Source organism: Gorilla gorilla, chromosome 11, assembly GCF_029281585.2.
Source record: "Gorilla gorilla gorilla isolate KB3781 chromosome 11, NHGRI_mGorGor1-v2.1_pri, whole genome shotgun sequence".
Lineage (NCBI taxonomy): Eukaryota > Metazoa > Chordata > Mammalia > Primates > Hominidae > Gorilla > Gorilla gorilla.
In genome coordinates, this window is record NC_073235.2 from 67,041,953 (window position 1) to 67,069,083 (window position 27,131).

Genomic DNA, 27,131 nt, shown 5'->3' on the forward strand with positions numbered 1-27,131 from the left:
TTAAAGATTTCTTCCCTTAAAATACTAAGATCTAGTTGTAAGACCAAAAATCAAAAGACAACTTTTGGAAACCAAATGGTGGTCCAAGATATACAAAAATAAACAAGATAGAGCAACTGGAAGTCATATTGTACACACCTATGGACGGCAATATGACTTAAATATTATTTAAAAGGTAATAATAAAATTGATGTTACAGGGCTGTAGTGGTTGAATTGACAAATGAGTAACAAAGGTGGGTCCACTGATACTAAATCAAGGCACCTTGAAGATAAATGTGAAGCAAAAGAGTCTTAGAAGGCTTTAGGATGAGACCACAGCCTGAGCCGACACTTAGGCAATAGACAGCATTTGGGAAAGCAAATGAGCCTGGTGTTGTCTATAGGCTGCAGAGCACAATCCTGGGAGCAGAAGTGCAGATATACAGATGTTAAAAGCTGTTTGAAGCCCAAGGAGGCAAACGACATGCTGCAGTGAAGGCTTCAAGGGAAGCTGGGCAGGCTGAGGGCCAGGCAGGCCCTGGAGCATGGCAAATGCTAAGGAAGCTTGGACTGATTTTGTGCATGTTTAAAAGATTCTGGGAAAAATAGTGATGTGATGATATGTGTTCTTTCCTCCACTAAATCACTTTTAGAAAATCATAGCAATTAGTCTAATTGTATGAGGAAAGAAATGATTATAACATGGACTATTCTCTTTATGAATGGGGAATTAGATCTTCTCATAAATGGCATTGCTCCGTATTACACTCATGAATTTACAATTTTCAAAAGGATTTGAATCTTAAAAAAAATATGTCATTAAAAATATCCCTTTTTTTCTCTGAGATTTCAGAAGATACTTCAGGATCTTGTGTGCTTATGAACATCTCCTGTAATTGTAGCATGGATGAAGAATGCAAAAATGCTTGCAAACATAACTTAAAACCATGTTGGCCGGGCGCGGTGGCTCATGTCTGTAATCCCAGCACTTTGGGAGGCTGAGGTGGGCAGATCACGAGGTCAGGAGATGGAGACCATCATGGCTAACATGGTGAAACCCCTTGTCTAGTAAAAGTACAAAAATTTAGCTAGGTGTGGTGGCACACGCCTTTAGTCCCAGCTACTGAGGAGGCTGAGGCAGGAGAATCGCTTGAACCCAGGAGGCAGAGGTTGCAGTGAGCCAAGATGGCGCCACTGCACTCCAGCCTGGGTGACAGAGCAAGACTCAATCTCAAAAAACAAACAAATAAATAAACAAACAAAAAATGTTAATCTGATAGAGACAAGAAATATGCCTAACCCACCGAATCAGGATATGGACATAAGGCCTTCTGACCTGGTAGTGTTTCTATAAAAGAATGTGAATTTTATATTATACTTAGTTTATACTTTACAATACTTGAGCCTTATGTTAACTCTCCGGGACCTTAAAATGTTTTCTTTATGTAACGTGCCAATCTGGAGTTCCAGGTATAAACTGTCTTTCTATCACACACTCACACACACACACACACTTGGCTGCTTTCTGAATAAAATGTTTTCTATGCTAGAGCATAAGGGAGTTGGTGGAGGTGCAGAGGAAGATGAAAGGATTTGCCTAAGCTAATTCCAGACTTGAATGGCAATTATACCCACCATAAGGCAATTTCATTTCCATATTAATTTCAGGAGGTAACACGTATCTAGGAGAAGCATACTGGAAGTCACAAGATCTAGATTCTATTTCTAGCTCTGCCACTGACCTTCTGGGTGACCTTGCATAAGTCACTCAACACCCAAGAGACTCAGTCTTCTCATTTGAAAAAATAAAAAGCTACAACCTAGTGATGATCTGAGAAAAATGCGATGAGGTAAAAGATTCATTCACAATGTTTGCTGAGGATGTGATCGTTTCTGAGGCACATGAGGAACCTTCTTCACCAGAACCTTAATTCACTTAAATCAGAGAAATCAGATCCTAATAGAATTTGGAAGTGAAAATTTTCTTTCCAATTTACTTGATAGAGAATCTACCAAAATACCTTTTTTCTCAAAGATCAAGGCGTACTTTCTCTGCTACAAAATAGATCTATACCACATGAAGGGCCATGTTTAAAATTCAAGTTCCTAAGCACTACCAGAGACTCTTACAGTCACTTGGATCAGACACACTACCTGATAAGAAAATTACTCCCTATTGCTATGGAGCATTTTCAGAATGCTCTCAGCCTTTTAAATGATTAGGATTCCATTTGATAAATTATTTGTCAAGGGCCACTCATTCAGGATGAGTGAACTTTACACCAAACCTGTGGAAAAAGCACCTGCCTTCATGGGAAAATAAGTTTCTCCCCAAATTCTCTGAGAAATGCTTGTACTGATTTATAAGATCATTTAAAATTATGGCATATGTGGAAAATAAATTAATTACAAGTATGAAATAACTTCTTATATTGGAAGAAAAAATTAATCATAGTGTGACCAGGGCAGATGGATGATTTTTAAATCAGAAAATACCCAACTCCTAAAATAAAAGATATTAAGATTTTCAGAACAATCAAATAGACAAAAATGGGTACTTTCGGAGTTAAAATATCAAGAGAAGCACATAATGGTGTGCTAAATTATATAAACACCAAAATATGTGCACTCACTGAAAAAAATAGCATAGATTTGAGTCTAGGGAATTTTGACTTTTATAAATATTATAACAGAAACTTACAAGAAGCTTATTATTAAAATACCACGATAAATCACAATGAGGTGACCATTGGCAGCTCAGATGTAACATCAATAATAACCACCGCTTTCCAGAGTAATCTTGTTTTCCTACTTGGCAAACAGTGCTAGAAGTTATTTTTCTACCCAAGTTTTGCCATAACCAATTTCCCCTAGGCTAATTGTTCAAACTCCTTGAAAATTACAGCATTCTTTCCTAATGTTTTATAATAATTCTAAAATAATAAAAATAATCTACATATTTTACTATAACCATGAAAATATAAAATATTTGGTTCACAGAATTATAGATACAAATAAGACTGAAGATATTATTTACTGAAAACTCCTCAGTTTGTTATACAGATGAGGAAGTAAAGACTCCAAGAGTTTACTGGATTTGCCCAAAGTCACAGGGCTAGTAAATAGAGTCCAGATAGTACATTTTCCATCATACCAACATGTCATCAAAAACAAACCATATGATAGAAGTTTCTTAGTCAATCTAAACTGCAATATTAACCGGATAAAGAAGAATTCAAACATGAGAACATAGACTTGATAAATGTTAATATGCCTTTTCACATCCTCAGTGCGTCCAGGAACCTATATTGTCATTATTAATGCACTGCTAAGTCCAATTCCAAATAAAAGTTAAAACCCAAAGCAAAATATTTTTAATTAAATTTGCTTATATAAAATATTCTCGGTAAATAAATGGTTGACTGGATGAGAAAATAAGCTGAAAATCTAAAAATTAAAAATAGTAAAGAGGCACTTCGTTTTTAAAAAATACAGCCACTTTAACTGTTAGATTTGCCATGTTTCAAATAAATTGCAACATGACCTCTGACTTAATGGAATGCACTGATAGTTAACAGTTAACTATTAAAAGTTGAGTTCAAAAATAAACACTACAGTTTCTAGTGTCACCAAAACCATTTGGTAAGCATATTGCCAAAACTGAGTTTTAGTGCTTTCCTTCTCAATGCGACAGATTTGATTCTTTAAGAAGTCCAGTGCAATGTTCTTATTTTGGAGAGTTACAAGAAAAGTTTACTATGGCTACATGACATGGTTGCATATACCACCTTGTAAAATGCAATGCTGTAAGTGAGACATAAAAATAATCTTTACAAAAAACTAATAAATAAAATATTTTCATACACAGGATTGACTGCATTAATAATTAACAGAAAGCCCTTTCACAGGGGAATTTAATGGAAAGTTTTTCTTAAGCAAATACGCAGAAGCTCAATAGAAATGGGTAGAAACCTGAGGATAAACTGGTAACACATGTTTAAACAGTAAAATAATTGTATAGTCTATTCAACAATGAAGAGATTGATATATTATGAATTATGGTGAAACAAAGAAACTATTCCTTAGTAAACAAATATAAAACATAACAGCAGATTTCCTACTGAGCTAAAAACAAAGAGGCTTGAAGTTACAGTAGAAAGAAAAAAAAGGAAAAGTTTCAATACAGTCTCTAAATCACAATGACCTGAAATCGAGATCAAACTTCTTTTAGATGAAAGTTTTTAACTATAGCGACGTCCTAGCGCAGTATTATTTTTCCTAGTTCAATTCCAATAATATGTCCTTTAATTTTACCTACAACTTTAATGAATTATAGGCTCTTTCAAGGGTATGTAAGTAAAGCTTCCTATGTATTAATAAACACACAGTAACAGGGGAAAAAAAGCAGCAAGAAAAATTAAAGAAAAAAAGGAAAAAGAAGTCACATACCCTTTTCTGTAGAATTATTGGCGTTATTGCAGGCAGAGTGACTCTTCTTGCACTCAAACTCATGCCTGCTCTTCTTAGAATGATCCTGTCTCGTAGGTCATGGACAAAATAAAAGAAATCTTTTATGGTTACTCCTTGGGAATCTCAGGGCTCAGTGCAATGAAACAACTAGGAAAGTAATAAATGTCACCCTGCTTATGTGATTCCAATCTACCCAAAGCCAATTAAGGATGGCTGTGGGACAGGACAAGGCAGCAACCAATCAAAGCCCGGAAAACCCCGCCTTTGTCCTTGGAAACACATTCTGATACTTTTGTTTATGATATTTAAAGAACCAGATTAACAGGCATCTAGTTCGCTCAACTTTTTTTCCAAAACAGTGCAATTCAATGCCATCTTTGTTGACTAGGCAGTTATGTCTTTACTAAAGCATTTCAACATATGGCAGATAAGAATCTGTTTACATTGGTCTATTTAAAGTATATAAATACATTAATGAACTAAATTTACTTATGCTATTCATAAAATTGATGAAGAGATCAACTGGAACATACACGAGGCACAAAAAATAATCCTGAGGTTAGAATTGGCACAAAGTGTTAATTTCTATGTTATAATAAAAGAGTTTTAATACATATTAATATCTTTCATTTCCTAAACATTAAAATTTTTGTATTATAAGCCTTCCAGCTATCCTTGATATCACACACTGTTAAATATTATTTTAACAATAAACCTAAATAATAGTGTTAAATACAAAGAGGGGATTAAACTATAATATATCAATCTCAAATACTTATGTTTTTAAAAAGCACAAATGTGTGTGATGTAGCATATTTCATTCCATTAAAAGCATTTAAAAAATAACCACTGCCAAAACTTTCTCAAAATTTTAATGACCATTTTGCATTTCTTCTCATAAAAACTGAAAATTTTATTCTAATGTTTCTAGGGGAGGGAGGCTGGAGGAGGTTTACAACGGAAAACATCTATAACTAACAAGAAAAATTTCAATGAAGTCTAAATAAAAAATGAAAGAAACACTCAAAAATGACAAAAAGGATTGCAACGTTAAAACTAATCTGAGCTTTTACAATTGTAAAATCTCTTCTGGGCTGACATCTGGACAAGCTTTACTGAACTGCTCAATGCTCTTCAATCCTGACCCACTGCCTTCAGCAGGAGAAGAACTGGTAATTTTCAGATTACAATGTGATTGTTGTAGTAACAAGGCAAAATGGAAGATACTCAGCAACACAGACACAAACTTTCCATTTCGTTATCTTGACTGCTACTAGGCAGTGTTCACTTTACTGCTTTATACATAAGTGAGTTTAATATGCATGGTGAGCTCATATTCCTCAAAAGAAAAAAGAGACACTACAACTCCAAGGATCCCTGCTTTGAATTTCAAAACCAAAATTCCCTCAGAATGGTAGTTGGGAGTGGCAGTAATGCGCTTAATATAAAAAGTCACAGATCTAGTTTGGAGGCATTAGTTAATTTGATCCTTATCCAGTTAGGTTTATCATGATCTTTTAAAAGAAAATTACCAAGAAAGGAAATACCAACTAATACAGCGATGGGGGGTTAGCATTTGTGAAGTAAAAGATTCTGTTCTAACCTTGAGCTACTTTTCAGCAAGCCAACAATAACAAAGACCATGGTAACTAATAATTTCAAGAATACCACCCATAATATTTGGCCTTATCTGTCTTCTTTTCTCAATTTAGCCTTCAAATATTACAAAGTGTTATCTCTGCATCCTGGCTAACACTGTGAAACCCCGCCTCTACTAAAAATACAAAAAATTAGCCAGGCATGGTGGCACATGCCTGTAGTCCCAGCTACTCGGAAGGCTGAGAGGCAGGAGAATTGCTTGAACCCGGGAGGTGGAGGTTGCAGTGAGCCGAGATCGCGCCACTGCACTCCAGCCTGGGTGACAGAGCAAGACTCCGTCTCAAAAAAAAAAAAAAAAGTGTTATCTCTGGTCTCAAAAATTTTATTGGGGTTCCATCATAATGAAAGTAATTCATTTCACTAAATTATCAAGCAAAGTACTATTTGCCAAACCCTGTATCAGGCAGTAGGAACACACTATTATTAAGACAGTTAAGGTCACTGTCTCATAGTGGAATAGAGATATTAATTTTTAAGTTAAAATATCCCATTCAGTAGTAAGTTGAGACTAACAGTGATTAAATGCTAAGTATCAAGGGTGCATCAAGGTAGAAGCAACTGCACAATAGGGGTAAGATCAGGGCAGGCTTCAAGAAGGAAACGGCACTTGCTTTGAAAAGTGAATAGAGGGGAGGAATATGCAGAACTTGACAACTGATGTGAACACAGGGTCAAGGTCTCAAAGTTTACTCTGAGGTTTGAAGTCTAGATGATGGGGAAGTTAGAAATGCTGTTTTGTATCACACCATAGAGCCTGTTAAACACTATGTATAAAATGAACGCTTCAATTCAAAACAGTATCCAGGTCCTGTATAGATTACAGTGCAATATATACATGCCCTAAAAGGGCTTAAAAACACTTAATAGATGACTAGCTGCTTACGTGTGTGTGATAGGTCATCCCTTCAGAACACTGGAAAACTAAGTTTCTAAATTTTCAGGGAAAATTATGAAGAGCAAAATTTGGCATTTTGTGACTATGTTATCAAAAAGGCAAATGTCTGAAAAATGAAGCTTACCGATACTTTTCATAGTCAGCAGACTGAACAAGATAGCACGCTGCATACTTAAGACAGGTGGAATCTTATTTTTCTGTAATCCTTTGCAGGTGCTCATATTGACTGTGCTTTATCTTACTTCCTAGTTATTTTAGACACTGATTCCAAATTTAACTTCAGCCTATTCTTTTTTCTCATTAATTATTATAAATGACTTTGCCACTCACTAACCTTGTCACCTGACCCTTAATTTTCTTCAGTTGCAAAATGAGGATAAAAAACTATGACCAACACTTTCAGAACTGCTGTGAGGATCAAAGGAAATCAAGTTTGCAGAAGGCCTGGAAGAGCCCAAGGCAGACACTAACAAAACACTCCTTAAACTCCCGCTGCAGAGAATTGGTCTTTTATCTCCAAAAACGAAACTAACATTATAAGATGTTTTTAACACAACAGAGTCAACAATAAAATATTACAGAATAGCACTGTACATTATTTAGAATTTTATTTGATAATGGGATAGAACAAGAGTAAATGTGTCACTTAAAATATTTTCATATCAATATTTCAATTAGGAAAAATAAAAATAACTATTATTGTGATTATCAATAATATTTATGTGAGCACCCATTATGTGCCAGGCACTGAGCTAGTTTTCACTTAATGCTCACAACTCTATAAGGTACTAGCTATTGAATAGATGAGGAAATTAAGGCCAGAAGAGCAGGCAGCTAAGAAATGGTCTTGGGTTTAAGCACATACTGCAAAAGAACTTGACCAAGTTCACAAAGTCCGTAGCCACTAAGCCAGGGAGAAAACTGTAATCTGGCCCTCTCCAAGGCACCCCACTATTCCACTCTACAACATGTGTTTCCACATTTTATTATTAAATACATAGCTTGATACAACATTAGCATAAAATGTCACATTCATACAGCCCTTGTTTCTGACGTACCTAAGCATTTGTTTGTTTTATTAACCTGCTTTATAAATATGTATTGAAGACCTTACTATGTGTAAAGTGCTGTACTGTTTATTATGGAGAATTCAAAGTTAATCAACTCATGATTCCTGTTTACCAAAACAGCTGATGCAGGGTGACACATAAACCATCAGTTATTATAGTATACAAAGTGGAATCTGGGCAGAAGAAAAATGCTATTAGGTTGGTGCAAAAGTAATTGGGGTTTTTATTATTGAAAGTAATGGCAACAACCGCAATTACATTTGCACCAGTCTAATACAAAAGTACCATCCAACCTCTAGGTTTCAAGTCCCCCTTTCAAATCTCTTCTCCCACACAACTTGAACAAAGCTCCCAAAAGCATGTTCTGTATTCCCACCTCTTTGTTCATAATGTTCCTCAGTTCATTAAGCCCCACAATGAAGGCCCAAGGCCAGTCACACCTCTTCTGAAAATTTCACTTCTGTGCATCTTTCAAGGATCTCCCCTTTTCATAGTACAAGTTATCTCAGAATTGAGAGGGGGAAGGAAGGAAAGATGACAAACACATATCAATTGCCCATTAAGTTTTAAGCACTTTGCATATGTTATTTCATTTTATTCTAACAGCCCTGCAAAGTAAGTATTATTTCATCTCATTTTACAGATTCAAACCCTACCTGTCCTTCCAATACTACCACTTTATTCTTTCTCATACACCAGTTTATTCAAACTTCAGCTACTGTCTCCTATGTGGATGCATTCTATATTATTTAGAATGGAGGTTCCTTGAGGGCAGTGGCATGTCTAACTTCTCTCTGACCATCTCAGTGTCTATCTGACTGTATAAAGCCCCCAGCAGCTTTATACAGAGAAAAAAAAAAGCAATAAGGTAGATGCTTCTTGAATATCAAGTCCTACAAATACTTTTTTAATCCAGCCAATCTCCTGCCTCACACAAAATACAACTTGCACTGTCCTTTCATCTTTCCCTGTATCTCACACTATTGTGCTGTGCCCCCTTGGGATAACTCATTGCCTAGCTAGGTTCATCCTCTCTCTCAAAGACATAGATCAAAATTTATTCCATCAAGCAGTCATCCCTCCATATAAATCATATCACTCCCTGTTTTGTAACTTTTTTTAGGACTTAAACTTTTCCATTTCTCCTTTCTTGCCTGATACTTACTAATGCATTGTTTTGATAACTTATAAATCCTTCAACAGGCTCTACTTTTTCCACTCAACACAAATATAATCCTTAAGGTTAGGACTGAGTCTCTTAGTTTCTCTGCTTCTCCCAGAATACCTAGCAGAGTGTTCTTTGTACACAGTAGGCATTATGTTCACATACAATCAATGTGGAAAGACTAGTCACTCCGGTTACATAGTGGACAAGCCTCCTTTCTCATCTTAACAATTGTTAGCCTTATGATTTTTTTCTGAACAAAAGCACAAAGTCTTCTTTACAGGAAAATTTAGATATTCTTTCACTATCTGACACAGTTCTATTAGTGACCACTAGTGTGAACACTAAATCTAAATGTTGTCTTGAGAACACCAGTCTCAGAAAATTCTTAACATAGATTGTTGCAGCAATAAATATGTAGCCTAGATCTTCAGAGGTAAATTCAGAAACTCTGGTTTTACGAGCTCATCATACTCTACTATGAATTTTCACTTCCTTAAGTAAATGACATAGAGTCAGCCTTTACAGTTGATGAGCTGATCTGATCCACCACTAGCCATTTTTTCCCCTCCACTCTAACAGTGAAGTAACCAAATTGAGAGGAAAAACTATCTTTTTTTTTTTTTGAGACAGAGCCTCACACTGTCACCCAGGCTGGAATGCAATGGTGCGATCTCAGCTCACTGCAACCTCTGCCTCCCGGGTTCAAGTGATTCTCCTGCCTCAGCCTCCCGAGTAGCTGGGACTACAGGCATGCACTACCATGCCCAGCTAATTTTTGTATTTTTAGTAGACAGGGGTTCACCACATTGGCCAGGATGGTCTCAATCTTTCGACCTGATCCGCCCACCTTGGCCTCCCAAAGTGCTGGGATTACAGATGTGAGCCACCACACCCAGCCAGAAAAATTATCTTAAATTTAAGAAACATTAGACAGAAACTGAAATCCGCACAGAAGAAAACCAAAACAGCAGAAAAGAATAAATAAAATATAAGAATTTTTTGTAGTCAAAACTTATTGATCGTTAGGCATGGTGGCTTATGCCTGTAATCCCAGCCATTTGGGAGGCTGAGACAGGAGGATGGCTTGAGGTCAAGGAATTTGAGATCAGCCTAGACAACAGAGCAAGACCCTGTCTCTACAAAAAATAAAAAAATACGGCCAGGTGTGGTGGTGAGCACCTGTAGTTCCATCTATTCAAGAGGCTAAGCCAGGAGGATTGCTTGAGCCCAGGAGTTTGAGGCTGCACTCCACTGAACTCCAGCCTGGGGAACAGAGTGAGACCCTGTCTCAAAATGAAGAAAAAAAACAAAAAACAAAAAAAACTCAGTCTAAGTCACATAGTTCCCCAGAGAAACAGTCAACACTAAGACACTTCCTAGTAAAATTACTGAAACCTTTTGAACAGCAAGGCAAAAGTTTTCTAGTAGCTTGTTTTAAGGCAGGAATCAGTCTGTTGTCAAATCTCTCCACAGCAACATTCAACAGTCAGATTCAGTGGACACTACTGCCCTCTAGATACACCACTGGATGCAGTAATGTGCATGAAATCCTTGAAAAAAGAAAATACAAATGAGATTTTTAAATTCAATCAAACTCATTAATTATAAAGGCAATGGACAATGTTCAAAATTTTTAACATATTACAAATATATAAAATCTTGTTTTCATAGGATCTTCTTGAGGAATTTACTAGAAGATAAATTTTAGTCATCCAAGTGATTGTAAAAACCTGAGTGAAATAACTGAAATAAACACTGAAATCAATCATGGTACTAAATTCCAATCATGTATGTGATTATGTTGCTATAATAAAACGTAAGTAATATGAGCCATGACAATTTAAGAATCGTTATGAAATTTCAATATGAAAATATGAATGATAAAATTTTTCAAAAAGATGAAAGCTGAGGGAGCAAGGACATGGTATGCAGTATATACTATATAAGCTGACTGCTTTGCTAACTAAGATCAAAAAGATATTTTAAACTGATAAATCATAGGAGAATTCTAAGTAATTTATTTTATAATGCTAAGGTCAGCTGGTAGAAAAGGGGGGATGAAGAGGAAACATCTGCAGAAAGGAATAATAGATCATTTTTAAGGAAATAAGAGGATTAAGAACTGTCCTACAGTTACATTTATAATCATAACAGAAATATAAACTTTTCTAATAAAAAGAAAGCAAACACAAAGCTAAGAAAGCAGAACATCTTGTGAATTTTTTTCAAAAATCTATAAATTGGAAAACATAAAATAACAGTACTAATGCTAAACTTTTACATTATCTCAGAGATGTTGCAGAGCTCAACTCACCTATTGAAAGAAAAACATTCAGTTGAATCATAAAACAGATTCTGCTCTATTCTATGGGAAAGAGAACCCTCTATAACCAAGTGTTTCATCAAGTTGCCTGTTCATAAGAATAGGCAAAAGCAAACAGGACAAATAAAAATAAAAAGGAAGGAAGGAGCAAGGAAGAAAACATTATAATGCTAAATGGTGTAATTCACAATAAAAATAAAATGATTATGAACGTCTCGGTGTCATATAGTACACATTTGTAAAGCAAACTCTAAAATAGGTATAAAGATAATCAGATGGAAACACACTATTAATTGACTATTATCCAACCTTCTCAAAGCCTGAATAACAAGAGAATTAAAAAGTAGGTATAAATATAAAATATATAAATAGGGTAACATAATAAAATAGATTTAATTGCCATATATTTAACTTTAAGGTGAAATCAGAGAATATCCCTTCTGTTTAAGAAATTGGTTTAAAAAAACACTTGATCACATTGGACATCGAAGATAAAACCCCAGTAAATTCCGGAATACAGATAATAGTTACTAATCACAATACAGTAAAAGGAAAAATCACTAATCAATCTGGGGTTAAGAAGCTCCTAGCATCTGAAAATTTTAAGGCTCTTCAAATAACTCTTCTGGCAAAGAAAACAATGAAAATTGAAAGTGTAAAATGTCTATGTAATAATAATAAATATAATAAACACTATATATCATATCTCATACTGCTAAAACAATTCTCAGACTCTAATTCATAAGCTTAAATACATGTATATTAAACAAAAATAAATTCATTAACATCCCAAAATTTTTAAAAAATTATTAAATTAAACCTAAGGAAATCAGAAAGAATAAACTAATAAATATAAAAGTAGAAATTAAAACTTGAAAAAAAAGGTAAAATGATAAAACTAGTAAGTTCTGAATCTGGTCTTTGGGGAAAACAATAAAACAGATAAATACTGAAACAAATCTAGGGGGAAAAAGGGAGAAGGTACCAAAATATACAAAATAAGAAATAATACCAGAGAAATGATAAGAATCATAAGAGACTACTTCCCCCAATTTTATGCAAAAAAACATAATGAAATAGATTATTCTCTGGACAATATAATTTATACAAATTGACTCCATAAAATTCAAAGAAACTAATTGCCATAGAAGAAAGACAGTTGTCAAAGAGATACTGCTAAAAATTGTGGCCAAATCCTAGATGGTTTGATTTACAAAAAAATTCTATATAACCTTTAAGGAACAGATCATTTCAGTGCTAGCCAAACTATTTCAAAGTTAAGAAAATGTACAATTGTAGCCAAGAAAGGCAGACAAACAAGATCAATGAGGGGGATCTTCACATACCTGGTGTACCTAATTGATATGGTTTGGCTCTATGTCCCCACCCAATTCTCATGTTGAATTGTAATACCCAATGGTTGGGGAGGGATCTGGTATGAAGAGGGCGAATTTCCCCCTTGCTGTTCTTGTGATAGTGAGTTCTCATGAGATCTGGTTGTTTGAAAGTGTGTAGCACTTCCCCTTCAACTCTCTCTCTCCTGCCATCATGTGAAGACATGCTTGCTTCCCCTTCACCCTTCTGCCGTGATTTTAAGTTTCCTGAAGCCTCCTCAGCTATGCCTCCTGTACAGCCAGTTGAACTGTGAGTCAATTAAACCTCTTTTCTTTATAAATTACACAGTCTTTGGTAGTTCTTTATAGCAGTGTGAGAATGGACTAATACACTAATATATAATAAAACTGTAGTTAGCCAATTTTTAAAAAGGTGCTGACAGACTCATGTGTGTTTGTGTGTGCATGCATGCAACAGATGCCACTGAAAATCAATAAAGAATAAGACTTTCTAAAAAGACTAACTATACCCATCTGAGTAAACAAAATATAGATTTTTTTACCTAACACCATACTCTAAAATAGATTGTAACATTAGACAACTAAAAAGAAATTCTAAAAAATTAATTAGTTTATAAATATGTTAGAAGAAATAACTCAAGAATGCTTTAATGGCTGGGCGTGGTGGCTCACGCCTATAATCACAGCACTTTTGGAGGCGGAGGCAGGCAGATCACGAGGTCAGGAGTTCAAGACTAGCCTGACCAACATGGTGAAACCCTGTCTCTACTAAAAATACAAAAATGAGCTGGGCTTAGTGGTGTGCACCTGTAATTCCAGCTACCCAGGAGGCTGAGGCAGGGGAATTGCTTGAACCTGGGAGGTGGCAGTTGTAGTGAGCCAAGATCATGCCACTGCACTCCAGCCTGGGCAACAGAGCAAGACTCTGTCTTAAAAAAAAAAAAAAAAAGAATGCTTTAATAATCTTGTAATATGAAAAGTCTTCCAAAGTAAGACCTAAAAGGAATTACAAAAACAATTTTGACTCATAAATATTTTAATGCTATAGAAGACTCCACAAATAAAATTCAAATACAAAACACATATTGAGTAAGTATATATGCAATATATTTAAGAATAAACTAATAATCCAAATACAGAAAGCATTCCTTAAAAATGAAAAGTTTAAAAACCCCCAAAAGAAAAATGAACAAAAATAAGGAACAAAAAGACAATTCGCACACACACACACACACACAATATACCACTGAACATAAACACTTAAAAAGATAATCTCATCAGTAATACGAGAAACATACATTAACATAAGGCATCTTCATGAGTTGGACAAAAATGTAAATGACTGATAAAGCCAAAGGCTGGTACAAGTGTCAAGTGAGAGAGTGGTATTCTCTAATACTGATACAAAGCATATAGATGGGAACAGATGTTATGGAAGGAAATTTGGCAGCACCTGTAAAAATCTTGAGGAGCCATGCCCTTGACATAGGCACTCCTTTTCTGTTTCTCTATAGACTAAGGAGCATAAATGATTAGAAAAGTATCTGGAAGAGTTCACTGCATCACTGTTTACAAGAGAAAATGTGGAAACACCATATATACTGGAAATGGTCACATATGAATAAAATGTAATATATTCAGACTATGGAATACTGGGTAGGAATTAAGAGAACTAAAGTATGGACTAACAAAGAACTGTTAAAACACGGTGTCCAATTAAAAAAAAAACAAATTATACAATATTACTTAGTATGACCCCATTTGTGTAAAAACAATAAAATATCCTATACTTCTATACAAACAGTAAATCCTTACTTAACATTGTCAATCATTTCTTAGAAACCATGACTTTAAGCCAAAAGACATAATAAAGATTTAAACCAGTTTCACCATGGGCTAAATGATAAAATACATAAGTTAAGGTCCTATGGCACATTTCTGGTCATAAAAACATCACCAAACTTCTAAATAAAGACCCAAAACACTTATGATATTAAACACTGAAATAAATGTGAGCTATATATACATTTAAGAAAGATGAGTAAAAACAAGTGAGATAATGATTTAATGATTTATCTGCTTATTCCAGTTCAGGGTCACAGGTGGCCAGAGCCTATCCTGGCAGCTCAGGGCTCAAGGTGGGAACCTACCCTGGCCAGGACCTCATTTTATTGCAGGGCGCACTTGCACACACACACACACACACACACACACTTACTCGCACTGGGACCATTTAGACATCAAAATTAACCTGACCTGCACATCTCTGGGAAGTGGGAGGAAACGAGTTTCTGGAGAGAACCCACACAGACATACAGAGAAAGTGCACACTTCACACAGACAGTGGCCTAATCCCGGAATAGATTTTTTTTTTCCTCAACCATGTTAGATAAAAATGATGCTGAAGAAAATGACCTTACTGGAGGACCAGCTATACACATGAGCATAGGTAAGCCCATAGAAAAGGACCTCCATGAATCTATGCCAAATTTTTAACAATCTTGATCTCTAGGAAGGAAAACAAGAGAACAGAGGAGATCATAAAGTGGTTATTTTTAATGTATCTATTTTCATTCTTATAATTTTTATAATTCATTTACTATCAGTGGAAAAATTAAATTTTCAAAAGCTATCAGATTACTCAAGTTAAAGGGCAAGTACTTAATAGAGTGCCATGAGCTCTGACTACACAAATATCTGGAAAAACTTCTTAAGAATTCTTACTATATCTTTACTTCTGATCAATTATTTCTAGTAGCATTCTATGATACTTTTTTTTTTTTTTTTGAGACAGAGTCTTGCTCTGTTGCCCAGGCTGGAGTGCAGTGGCGTGGTCTCGCCTCACCACAACCTCTGCCTTCTGGGTTCAAGTGATTCTTCTGCCTCAGCCTCCCAACTAGCTGGGATTACAGGTGCCCAACCACACCAGGCTAATTTTTGCATTTTTAGTAGAGATGGGGTTTTGCCACGTTGGCCAGGCTGGTCTCGAACTCCTGACCTCAGGTGATCTGCCTGCCTCAGCTTCCCAAAGTGCTGGGACTACAGGCGTGAGCCACCATGCCCAGCCTTATGATACATTTCTTTAGAGTGTATTCTAGGCTGGGCGCGGTGGCTCATGCCTGTAATCCCAGCACTTTGGGAGGCCAAGGTGGGTGTATAACTTGAGGTCATGAGTTCGAGACCAGCCTGGCCAACACGGTGAAATCCCATTTCTACTAAAAATACAAAATTAGCCAGGTGTGGTGGTGTGCACCTGCAATCCCAATTACTCAGGAGGCTGAGGCAGGAGAATCGCTTGAACCCAAGAGGTGGAGGTTGCAGTGAGCCAAGATTATGCCACTGCACTCCAGCTTGGGCAACAGAGCAAGACTCCATCTCAGGAAGAAAAAAAAAAAAAGTACATTCTATTTAGAAAGTATGCATTACTTACACAATTAGCAAATATTAGAACTGTCAATGAAGTCATCTTTTGTAACTCAGCACCCAGGAATACTTACTAAACTTTTCCAGTGAAATGTATATTTAACATGCTTTGAAAACTCCCGGTGACAGAAAGGTAATAATCACCCTGTGCTGGATATCTTTATATCCCTCTACCCATTGGGCTCCTGGCACACAGCAGGCTGTTCTATTAGCGAAGTGAAAACATGCTCTAGTTGTTAGGATGACACTTTCTTCTACGTCTCTACTACCAGTGCCTCTTCCCTCAAACAAGTGAAACAACCTCTACTTTAGTGAAATAGGAAATACATTGTATTTCCACTATGACATATACAAACCACCCATATTTCTATTTTCTACCTTCTTTCTCTTCAATTAAATTAGGAAATTTTCCCTTCTTTCCTTTAGGGCCTGCCCTTCTAACTGTGCTTGGTCTTTGTAGGAGGCTGAATAATTCCCCCACCTTCACCCCATGTCAATGTCCTAATTCCTGGAAGCTGTGAATATGTAATCTTACATTGTAAAAGGGATTTTGCACATGTGATTATGTTAATGGTCCTGATCAGGGAAGATTACCCTGAATTATACAGGGGGTTCCAACGTAGTCACAAGCGTCCTTAAAAGAGAGAGAAAGAGGAGGATCAGAGTGAGAGAAGGTAATGTTTCCATGAAAACAGAGAGAGAAAAAGAAAGGCAAAAACCAAACCAGGAGTCAAAGCGATTCAGGACCAACAGCCAACAAATGCAGGCAGCTTCTAGATGCTGGATAAGAAAAGGAAACGGATCTCCACACCGGCCCTGACACCCAAACCCACTAGAACAAATGAAGCCCTGCTGAGACCTGGATTTCAGCCCAGTGAACTGACTTCAAATTTCTGTCCTCCAAAACTCTAAGATAAATATGTGTTGTTTTAAGTCACCAAATTTGTTGTAATTTGTTACAGCAGCAATAGGGAAATAATATGTGCCTATTTCCTTCCCAGCTTCTTAGAAGTTCTATATTACGATCTCTTCTCTTTCCTGGATAGTTAACTTTTCTCAACCAGATTCCTCTCACTGGCTTTTACACATATTCAAGCCCCTCGATTTAAAGAAAAAAGACACTAAACTTTCCCTCCAGCTAAATTATCTTTTACCAATAAACTCCTCTATTTTAAGGACCCTTGTCTTCATTCTACTTGTCCTTCAGCATCATATTGGCATTCTTGACTGGCCTCTCTCTGTTGACTCTCTTTTGTCCAGCTTATTCAGACCCAAGACTTCAATTAACAATTTATAGAAAGATGTTCCCAAATTTTTGTCTTCTGCCCAGATATCTCTGCACAGCAATAGACTCATATATTTAATTGGCTATTTGATATCCCCATTTGGATGACTCACATGCAATTCAAACTCAAAAAGTCTAAGCCAAACTGATGGTGTCGCCATTTGCCACCCAAACCTAGTCTTCCTCCATCCAGCATTTCTAGTTCAGTGAATGGCCACCACATACATCAAGTTGCATAAACCAGAAATCTGGGAGTCATTTTTGACATTTCCCTCTATTCACATCCCATATCCATATCCACTCTGTCACCAAGTTCTGCTAATTTTACTTCCTAAGCATCTCCCAAATCAATCCATTTATTTTCAGCTCTTATTTTATTTATTTATTTATTTATTTATTTATTTATTTATTTATTTATTTTTGAGAAGGAGTCTCGCTCTGTTGCCCAGGCTGGAGTGCAGTAGTGCAATCTCGGCTCACTGCAGCCTCTGCCTCCCAGATTCAGGCAATTCTCTGCCGCAGCCTCCCGAGTAGCTGGGATTACAGGCACCCGCCACCATGCCTGGCTAATTTTTGTATTTTTAGTAGAGACGGGGTTTCACCAACTTGGCCAGTCTGGTCCTGAACTCCTGACTGTGTGATCCACTCGCCTCGGCCTCCCAAAGTGCTGGGATTACAGGCGTGAGCCACCGCGCCCGGCCTATTTTCAGCTCTTACAGTTCACTCCCTAAGAATGAAGTGGAACCTTCAGGTCTCCATAACCTAATATCTCCCCTGGTCTCCACACCGTCATGGAAATCGCTAAGAGGAGAACACAGAAGTTAGTATGGTGGTAGAAACACTTTCCTCTGTACAGTTTCCCTGTGATTGCTTGTCTTGAGTCCGTGAACACGAATGTCTTTATGCCCTCTCCCTTCCCCATTTATGTCAGTCACCACAGGTCCAGAACTTCCAGGTCATCCATTCTCAGGCCCCAGACTCTCTACTGAAGAGCAGTCCATTGGCTTATTTTACTTCACCATCCACACTTCCCCAGCTACTAAAATTCTTTTACTATGCTTCTGAATCTCACAGTTAATCAGGAACAAAATCCCACAAAATTCAACCTCTTCTCTCAACTTTGCCTTCATTCTAACTTAACCCTGTTTATCACTAAATATCACTGTTCTCCCTATGGCCCTCTTACATTAAAACCATTTCCATACAAAGAAAACTGGAGATAATTTGTCACTAGCAGAATAGCACTAAAATAAACATTAAAGAGAAATATTCAGGTAGAAGAAAATTGACTTCAGAGAAAGAAAAAAAAGGAGAGTAAAAGGTAGAGAGAATCAACAGTTGTAAAAAGAAGTTAGGGGGGAGGTAGAACAGTGAAAAAAGTAAATATACTGCTAATTCAAAGTGAATACTGAGTGGACATATTAATGTCCTGTGATGTAGAAGATCTATGTAGAATTAAAAAACATGACAATATTAACATTAAGGGTGGAAAGTGAATGAACAGATTTAAGTAGTGTTAACAATATCATTTCAATGAATCAAGGATGCACATTACAATATCTGGAGTAACTACCAAAATAAATCCAGTAAAATAGTATATAACCACAAGGTAGTAGAGTAAAATAATAAAATAATTTTAAAATACTTGATTAGTCAAAAAAAAGGCAAGAAAGCAAAAATAAGAAACATAAAACTGGTGGGACAAATAGTAAAAGAATATAAGATAAAACATCTGAAATTGTAAAAAATCATACTCATTCTTACATTAAAATAGAAATCATTTCTTCATAGATTTTCTGACTGTAAACATTGTGGGAAAAGTTCAATGAAATGGGACTTTTCTTACTTGACGGAGTCTCCTTTCCTGGTGCTGAAAATACTTATTTTGTCTCCTTGACACAATTAGGTGACCTCATATGCACTTAGGCATTATAATAAAATCGTATATTATTATGCAGAATTTAGAATGCATTGCTTTTGTTTTAGGAGACAGAGTCTTGCTCTGTCACCCAGGCTGGAGTGCAGTGGCTCGATCTCAGCTCACTGCAACTTCTACCTCGCAGGTTCAAGCAATTCTTCTGCCTCAGTCTTCCAAGCTGGGACTATAGGCATCCACCACCAGCCTGGCTATTTTTTTTTTTTTTTTTGTATTTTAGTAGAGACAGGGTTTCACCATGTTACCTAGGCTGGTCTTGAACTCCTGAGCTCAGGTAATCCGCCTGCGTCAGCCTCCCAAAGTGCTAGGATTACAGGCGTGAACCACCGCACCAGGCCAGCATTGCAATTAATTCAATTTATTGGCTACAGTTTAACCCAATTTCAATTTCTATCCTATATTTATTTTAAATGAAAACCTGTATTCAGCCCAATAAAATTCAGTTTTATCTTCCTATCTGCAAAATGAGGTTTTTAAACAAAATTATCTTTAAGTACTTTTCCATTTATAAGAAGAAAAAACCATTAATATACACTTGAAAACAGTTTCATTTCCTGAACAAAACTAAAATATTTAAATATTTAGGAGATGTGTGGCTAAGAATAAGTCCCTACGATGTAAAAAAAAAAAAAAAAATACTTTTCAGGAGACTTAAGTACTGTCCTCCTAAATATCACCATTGCAAAAATACAAAGGAATATGTTGACTTGCCACAAATCGATGTCATTCTACTGACTAAAGACACAAAATTATGGCTGATCTTCCCCAAATATTATAAATCACACATAACAAACCGCCATACAATGTCTTGTTCTACTCTTTCTTATATTTATCAAGAAACTGCTAGTACCTTTATAAAAGTTACACATTTCCTTACAAGGAATTCTCCAATTTAAAGATTGGATTGTTCAGTATCTTTGATTTCATCAGTGGAAAAGAACTAGAAGAGAGAATGCATTTGGGGTTGTTTTATATGTTTTTGTTTTTGTGGTTTTTTTGAGATGGAGTCTCACTCTGTTACCTAGGCTAGAGTGCAGTGGTGTGGTCTTGGCTCAACTGCAACCTCCTCCTTTTGGGTTAAGTGATTCTCCTGCCTCAGCCCCTTCATACCACCATGTCTGGCTTTTTTTTTTTTTTTCTTTTTTTTAGTAGAGATGGGGTTTTGCCATGTCGGCCAGGCTGGTCTCGAACTCCTGACCTCAGGTGATCTGCCCACCTTGGACTCCCAAAGTGCTGGGATTATAGGCGTGAACCATTGCACCTGGCCATGCATTTTGAAATAAATCTCAACACTCAGCACACTTACTACCATCAATCCCAAGTAATAAGTTGGTTTATTTTCAAATAATGTTCAAGAGCAAAACAAGCTAAATGGTACAAAAAATTTCATTTAAGTGCACAATGTTTTCAGTTACAAGCAGCATTATATTTGATTTTCATTTTTCTTTATATAAACTTCTGACAGGAAATAGACTGAAAGCTGAATAACTATTTCCCAAATATCTGACAATACTCCTGTGTCATTAGCAAGTGTTTATCACTATTTGTGGAAACCCATACTTGAAATTTGCTAAGAAAGTAGATTTTAAGGATACTTACCATACCAAAAAAATGATAACTATATGATGGGATTAGCTTAGTCATGTTAATCATGTCACAATATATACATATATCAAAACATCACATTGTATGCCTTAAATATATGCAATTTCTACTTGTCATTTATACCTCAATAAAGCTGAAAAAATAAATAAATATTAGGAAGTGATCATATAGATAATATAAAAACCTGTAAAGTCAATGTAGTCAACAAAGCACAGTTTTGGTCACCAGTCAGCTCTTTTTAAAAACAAAAACAAAACAACCTCCAAATTTATTTTCTCAATGTAAAACATTATAATGCAGCATGACTACAATGCATCCAGTCACTTAGTCAACCATATTTACTGAGCACAGATTATAAGTGAAGTACTGTTAGACCTTAGTAGATCACAGATAAGCATGACATAGATGATGCCTTAAGTCATTTCAATGCAGTATGTTACACATAAGAGATGCACACAACATGTGCTTTGGGGCATACATAGAAATAGAACCTCGAGTTATAGAGATTGGCAAAGGTTTTTTAAAGGAAGAGGTCATGAAGTTGAACCTTAAAAGAGAAGAATGTCCCGGTATAAATTGGAGGAAGTGAAGGAATCCAAGGAAAGAGCATGGGATAGATCTGGGAAGCACAGAGTAACATATTTGGATTTGAGTGAAGGAATATGTAGAGAACAGTGGGATATGATAGTAGAAAGTTGCATTGGAGTTAATCTTTCCTGGACAACTCAAAAATTAAGCTGAGGAATCTGATGTTAATTTTGTAGGCAGTGGGGATCCAGTCAAGATTTTTAACAAAGAATATGACATGATGAGAGCTGTTCTTCTGGGAAGAAAAATGTGGCAGCCATTCATCAGATGAACCCACATAAAAATACTATAGATCCCCCTGTTGTCTTTTATAGACTTCTACCTTAAAACAAACTCCAAGAGTTTCCTTGTTATTTAACATTATGTGTCCCCTTTCCATATATGCTTTGACTCGTTTCTACGTGCTGATCTCTGCATTTGCCACAAAACACAGGCTACAGTGTCGGAGCTTTCAGAAATGAGCCAGTGCTACCTTGAGGAAGACCAGAGTCATGCCCAATAACCTTCAGGCTAAAAACAGCCTAGACATCACTTTAAGAGCCAGAAGTCTATATTTAGATTCAAATCCCTTGATCAAAATGATAAGCTTAGAGAAGCAAGACATCTGAAGGAGAAAGAATAATTACCATACTGGGTACTGGCCTCCTGGGGATTATAATTTCCACTTTATAATAATGCAATTGATGATCAAAGATGTTAGAGGTTAACTTGCTGAAAACCACAAGGCTGACATAATGCTTGGCAAAATTTGGACTCAGAAGGAGAAAACAGAAGAAAGAAAATAATGAAACACATAATTTTCTCTTTGCTGAATAAAAGACCGTAGGCATGAGATTAAATGAGCCTACTAAGTACAGAGCAGAAATAGCTATTTTTTAAAGACAATTTTTTAACATATTTTAATGAACTATCATAATAGCAACAATAAGAGAAAAACTGCACAGTTTCCAGAGAGAAAGTTAAAAACCAACAACGAATCAAAACAAAAAAGTCTTATTTAAATAACAAGAAATCAGACTGGCAAAAAAACTTTCATTTGCAAAACTGGATGACAGATGACAATGGATCAATGTCTTCAAAGTTGACTTTAGAATTCTATACACAAGCAAGTGATTAAACAAGAGTAGGGGTCAAGTGAAGACATCCTTAAATACAGAGCCCCTCAGTAATGAACATCCTTTATGTCTCAGGCACTGTGCTGGACGTTCATTATCTAAGGTGAATTACTTTGTTCAAGATAGTTCCTCTGCCTAAGAAAGTCGTCTTTCAGTTAATAATTTGTTTTAAAATTCAGTTTATTGGAACAATGTAGCCCCTAAACATGCTGAACCCCCATGTCTCTACAGTCATTGTCTTTAATGTAGGAATTGTCTTTAATGTAGGAATTGTCTTTAATAATGTCATATTGCTTATATCTACCAATTTTCCTACTACATACTAACAAATAATATTACTGCCAATAAGGAAAGGAAGGAAGGAGGGAGTCAGGCCATCAATTACTTTAAACTCCAATAAAGAATTTAAGGCAAAGATCTTCACCCATTTTTATTTTTCCCAATGCAAGATCTGCTAGGCTTACTAATCGAAAACTGACATTTAGGATTATCTCCCCAAGAAATTTTTCATTCTTGATATCAAAACCAATGGGAAAGAAAACTGCACTGGACATAAAGCTTTTCTCACAGAAGTAAAACACCACATGAAAGACGGGGTGAAATGGCGTCACTGTGGTCCACATTAAAAGGAGGTGAGCACTGGAAGGATCTTTTCAAAGGCAGTGTTTGCCATGATAATTTCTGAAATAAACATGTGGTTCTATAGGACTGCATTCCTTCAGGACTTCCCAACTACCCTTTCCTATCTTTCCACATTGGAAGCATGGTGGTCATCAAAATATTTCTCAAGCTAAATGAGATAATCAACTTCTTGGCAACTGTTAACAGATAAATGTGTTTCCAATCTTCTAAAACTCTCTATAGGTAACAGGATTTAAACTTAGAACTCCTCTTTAAAATATTATGTCACATGAAAACCATTTTTATTATTTAAATGATTCATTTGATGGTTTTATAAAGATAAGAAAACTAACAATATTGCCCAGCCAAGGGTGGGAAAGAAATGCAGAAATGTTGCCAATGTACCTCATCTTAACAGCAGCAGCCTTATGTTCTCTCATTAGACTCTCCTGAGCAGATTGAGTAGAACAACTGAATTAAATAAGGGCCAAAGAATTTCTCTACTTAAATCAACAGACCATCTGGTAGGCTATGCTGTTTCTGCCAGTGGTCACAGCAGAAACATCGAGAAAGCAAATGTGGACATCATTATAGAGTCATACGTAGGTGGAGAGAGAAAAGTACCCTTAACCGTAACTATAGGAAAATATGCATTTTTTTACCTCAAGTTCAAATATTTATGATATGTAACTATGCAATAATTATGCTTATTTAACAAATATTCTAGGACATATATATGCAGCAAGTGAGTGAAATCTTCAAAAGTGATTGTCTCAGAAGTTATTCAGGTAGACCACCTTATGTGGAACCTCATTCTCAATTGTTTAAAATCAGCCTGTATTGTCATTTTTAGCCACCTGTATCTATTTGACAGTTTATTAACAAAAGAGAGACCATTATTTTCTGGCATAAATACGAAGAAGCTGCAAGCAATTTTAAGTAACATCGTTCTAAAATCAATGCAATAGTTTTAAATACTCAGCTTGCTGCAGGGAAGGCTATTTTGAGAAAAAGATGACTTCTGTTTAAACCTCCAAGACACCTTTATTAAAATTCCCAATTCAGAGAAAGAATTCCAAAAATTGCTTTTGGATAACATTCATTTAATGGTAGTTATGGTTATAAATCCAGCATATTAGTTGCAACTAACTTTGATGAGGTAGGATTGTATTTTTTGTAGGTTGAATGTACATATCACAGTACATAGAGTACTCTTGTAGTCAATGTGTACATTTACAGACATTTTAGAAAAGTTAAAATATAAGATTAGTATTCAACTCTTATTGATAAAGGTTTATAATTATTATATTTTTGCTTTCAAGAAACTGACCTATGTGAATGCATTTAAATTACAACTACAATAATACTTTATTTATCCTTTTACAAAATCCTATAAGCTCTACTTTGCAGTTTCACAGGCAATGTCACAGAAAAAGTTTTGATATCCTATATCCTTTGTCTTAGTCCATATATGTTGTTACAAAGGAATACCCAAGACTGAGTAATTTATAAGGAAAAATGGTTTATTTGACTCACAGTTCTGCTGGCTGGAAGACTAGGCATCTGGTGAAAGCCCCAGGCTGCTTCCACTAATGGTGGAAGGCAAAGGGGAGCCAGCATGTGCACAGATCACATGGCAAGAGAGGAAGCAACAGAGAGAAAGGAGGTGTCAGGCTCTTTTTACAACCAGCTCTGTCCAGAGCTCATGGAGAGACAACTAATTTGCCTCCCACTCAAGAAGGGCATTAATCTATTCGTGGGGACTTCACTTCCATGGCCCAAACAGAAGTAGGCCCCATCTCCACGAATAGGGATCAAATTTCAACATGAGGTTTGGAGGGGTCAAAGATCCTAACCACAGAACTCCTATTCCAAGAATAACCTTGTCTTACTTCACTTGGACCACTATAACAAAGCACTACAGACTGGGTGGCTTATAAGCAACAAAAGTTTCTTTCTCACAGTTCTGAAGGCTGGAAGTCCGAAATCAGGGTGCCAGCATTGTCGAGTTCTGGTGAGAACCCTCATCTGGGTTACAGACAGCCAACTTTTCACTGAGTCTTTACATGGCGAATGAGAGCTAGCTAGCTCTCAGGTCCCTTTTATAGGGGCACTAAGCCTGTTCATGAGGGCTCCACCTTCCTTACCTCCAAAGGCCCCACATCCTAATACCATCACATAGGGTAATTTCCACATATGAATTTGCAGGCAGCGGGAACCATACATTCAGTCCATACCATAACCCTCCACAAGCAATTGTCATATTTTTCCTAAGGAATAAATGTGTCCAGGTCACATAAGAAACTCAGAGCCTCATTACTTTCTTCATATATTCTCTAGTTTGAGTGTTTTACTTCATTTCCTAGAATTGGCTCTAAACAACTTTTTGCTCATTCTCAAAAGCAGACACTGTCAAGGAATTAAGACCAGTCACCAATGGGAATGCTTAAAAGATGGTTATAGATAATGAAAAAAAAGTTAGTTGTCTCAAAATTACTGAGCAGTAACTATAACAGTAGAATTAAAGTTATCTCCCAGTGAGTACCGTGAATGAGAACATACTTACATGGATGTATCAATTCAATTCTGATATAAAATAAACAAATAAATTTCATGACCTTATGCCACACTCAAATAAAGCAAGTTCAATAGTTTGGGGGAAGGAAACAATGAAGCCATTATTCAGATTATAATCCTACACAAATTGATATTCAGTTTATGCTTTATATACAGCACATAGCACCCTGACACTGGAGGAATTCTACAAGCCTAATCATGTCTCTTCCGCACTATCATTTCATCTAAACCTATGGTTGAAACCACTTTGATAGTGCTTTGTACAAGTGGTTTCACCTTTTTAAATTTTCATAAATAAGATACAATCATTTTCTTCATTATTTTAATAGAAAATATTAACTCCATTATTTTCATATTAAAATGCTCTGAATATACAACTGCACTGGTCCCGCTATTCTAAATCATGTTTGCAAAGCTGCCACTTGATTTATTTTGAAAACAGCTAAGTCACATGTGGAATAACATGCTAATACTTGGCTGCAATCCTAAATTGATTATACAGTTTGTTAACACAGCAAAATTATTTGGCCTAATGAATGTCTGTTAGCACTAAGAAACTGTTTTCAGTTCTAATATAAAGCTGATTGGAGATTATGCACAGAAATTCTGTCTGTGTATTTAACTGAGCTTTCCTCTCAAAACAACAGTTAAATAGATAAATTGGCAGTTAGAAATACTCTTCCACATCAACCTTTTGTGTAGAATATAAAGACTTTCTAAGACTAGGGATGGAGAAAGAGCACACAGGAAGATTAGACTAGCTTTTGTTTCTATTGTCATCATACCCCAGAAGTACCTTCCACTTTAGTCCATTAAGTAAGGGGTTTTGACCAAAACATTACATTAAAAGTGTCTACTGAGTGACAAAATCTTGAAGGTCAAAAAGAAAAATTGCTATTCTCTTTCTATCCCCCAACCAATAACACCTCATGTAGAGGTGCCTGTAATAGAGTATGCCTATAATAGACCCTCAGGCCCAGGGTGCCTTAATAGTACTTGTGTTCTTCAATAAAAGAGGTCAAGGGAAAAGGCTATTCTGTTCAGGTCCAACTGCATCCTA

At 36.1% G+C, this 27,131-nt stretch overlaps 1 protein-coding gene across 3 annotated transcripts in view; it reads right to left on the bottom strand.

Moving 5' to 3' along the window:
- Positions 1-27,131, bottom strand: part of GRB14 (growth factor receptor bound protein 14) — a 128,497-nt gene that overhangs the window by 71,364 nt on the left and 30,002 nt on the right. Inside the window, exon 1 of one of the 3 annotated variants that reach the window (XM_004032716.5) lies at positions 4,431-4,696. The exons of the other annotated variants lie outside the window; for them this stretch is intronic. Within the exon in view, the coding sequence (XP_004032764.1) occupies positions 4,431-4,493 (63 nt within the window). The 5' untranslated portion in view covers positions 4,494-4,696. Of the gene's footprint in view, positions 1-4,430; positions 4,697-27,131 lie in introns of those variants that run through there. 3 annotated transcript variants of the gene reach the window in all.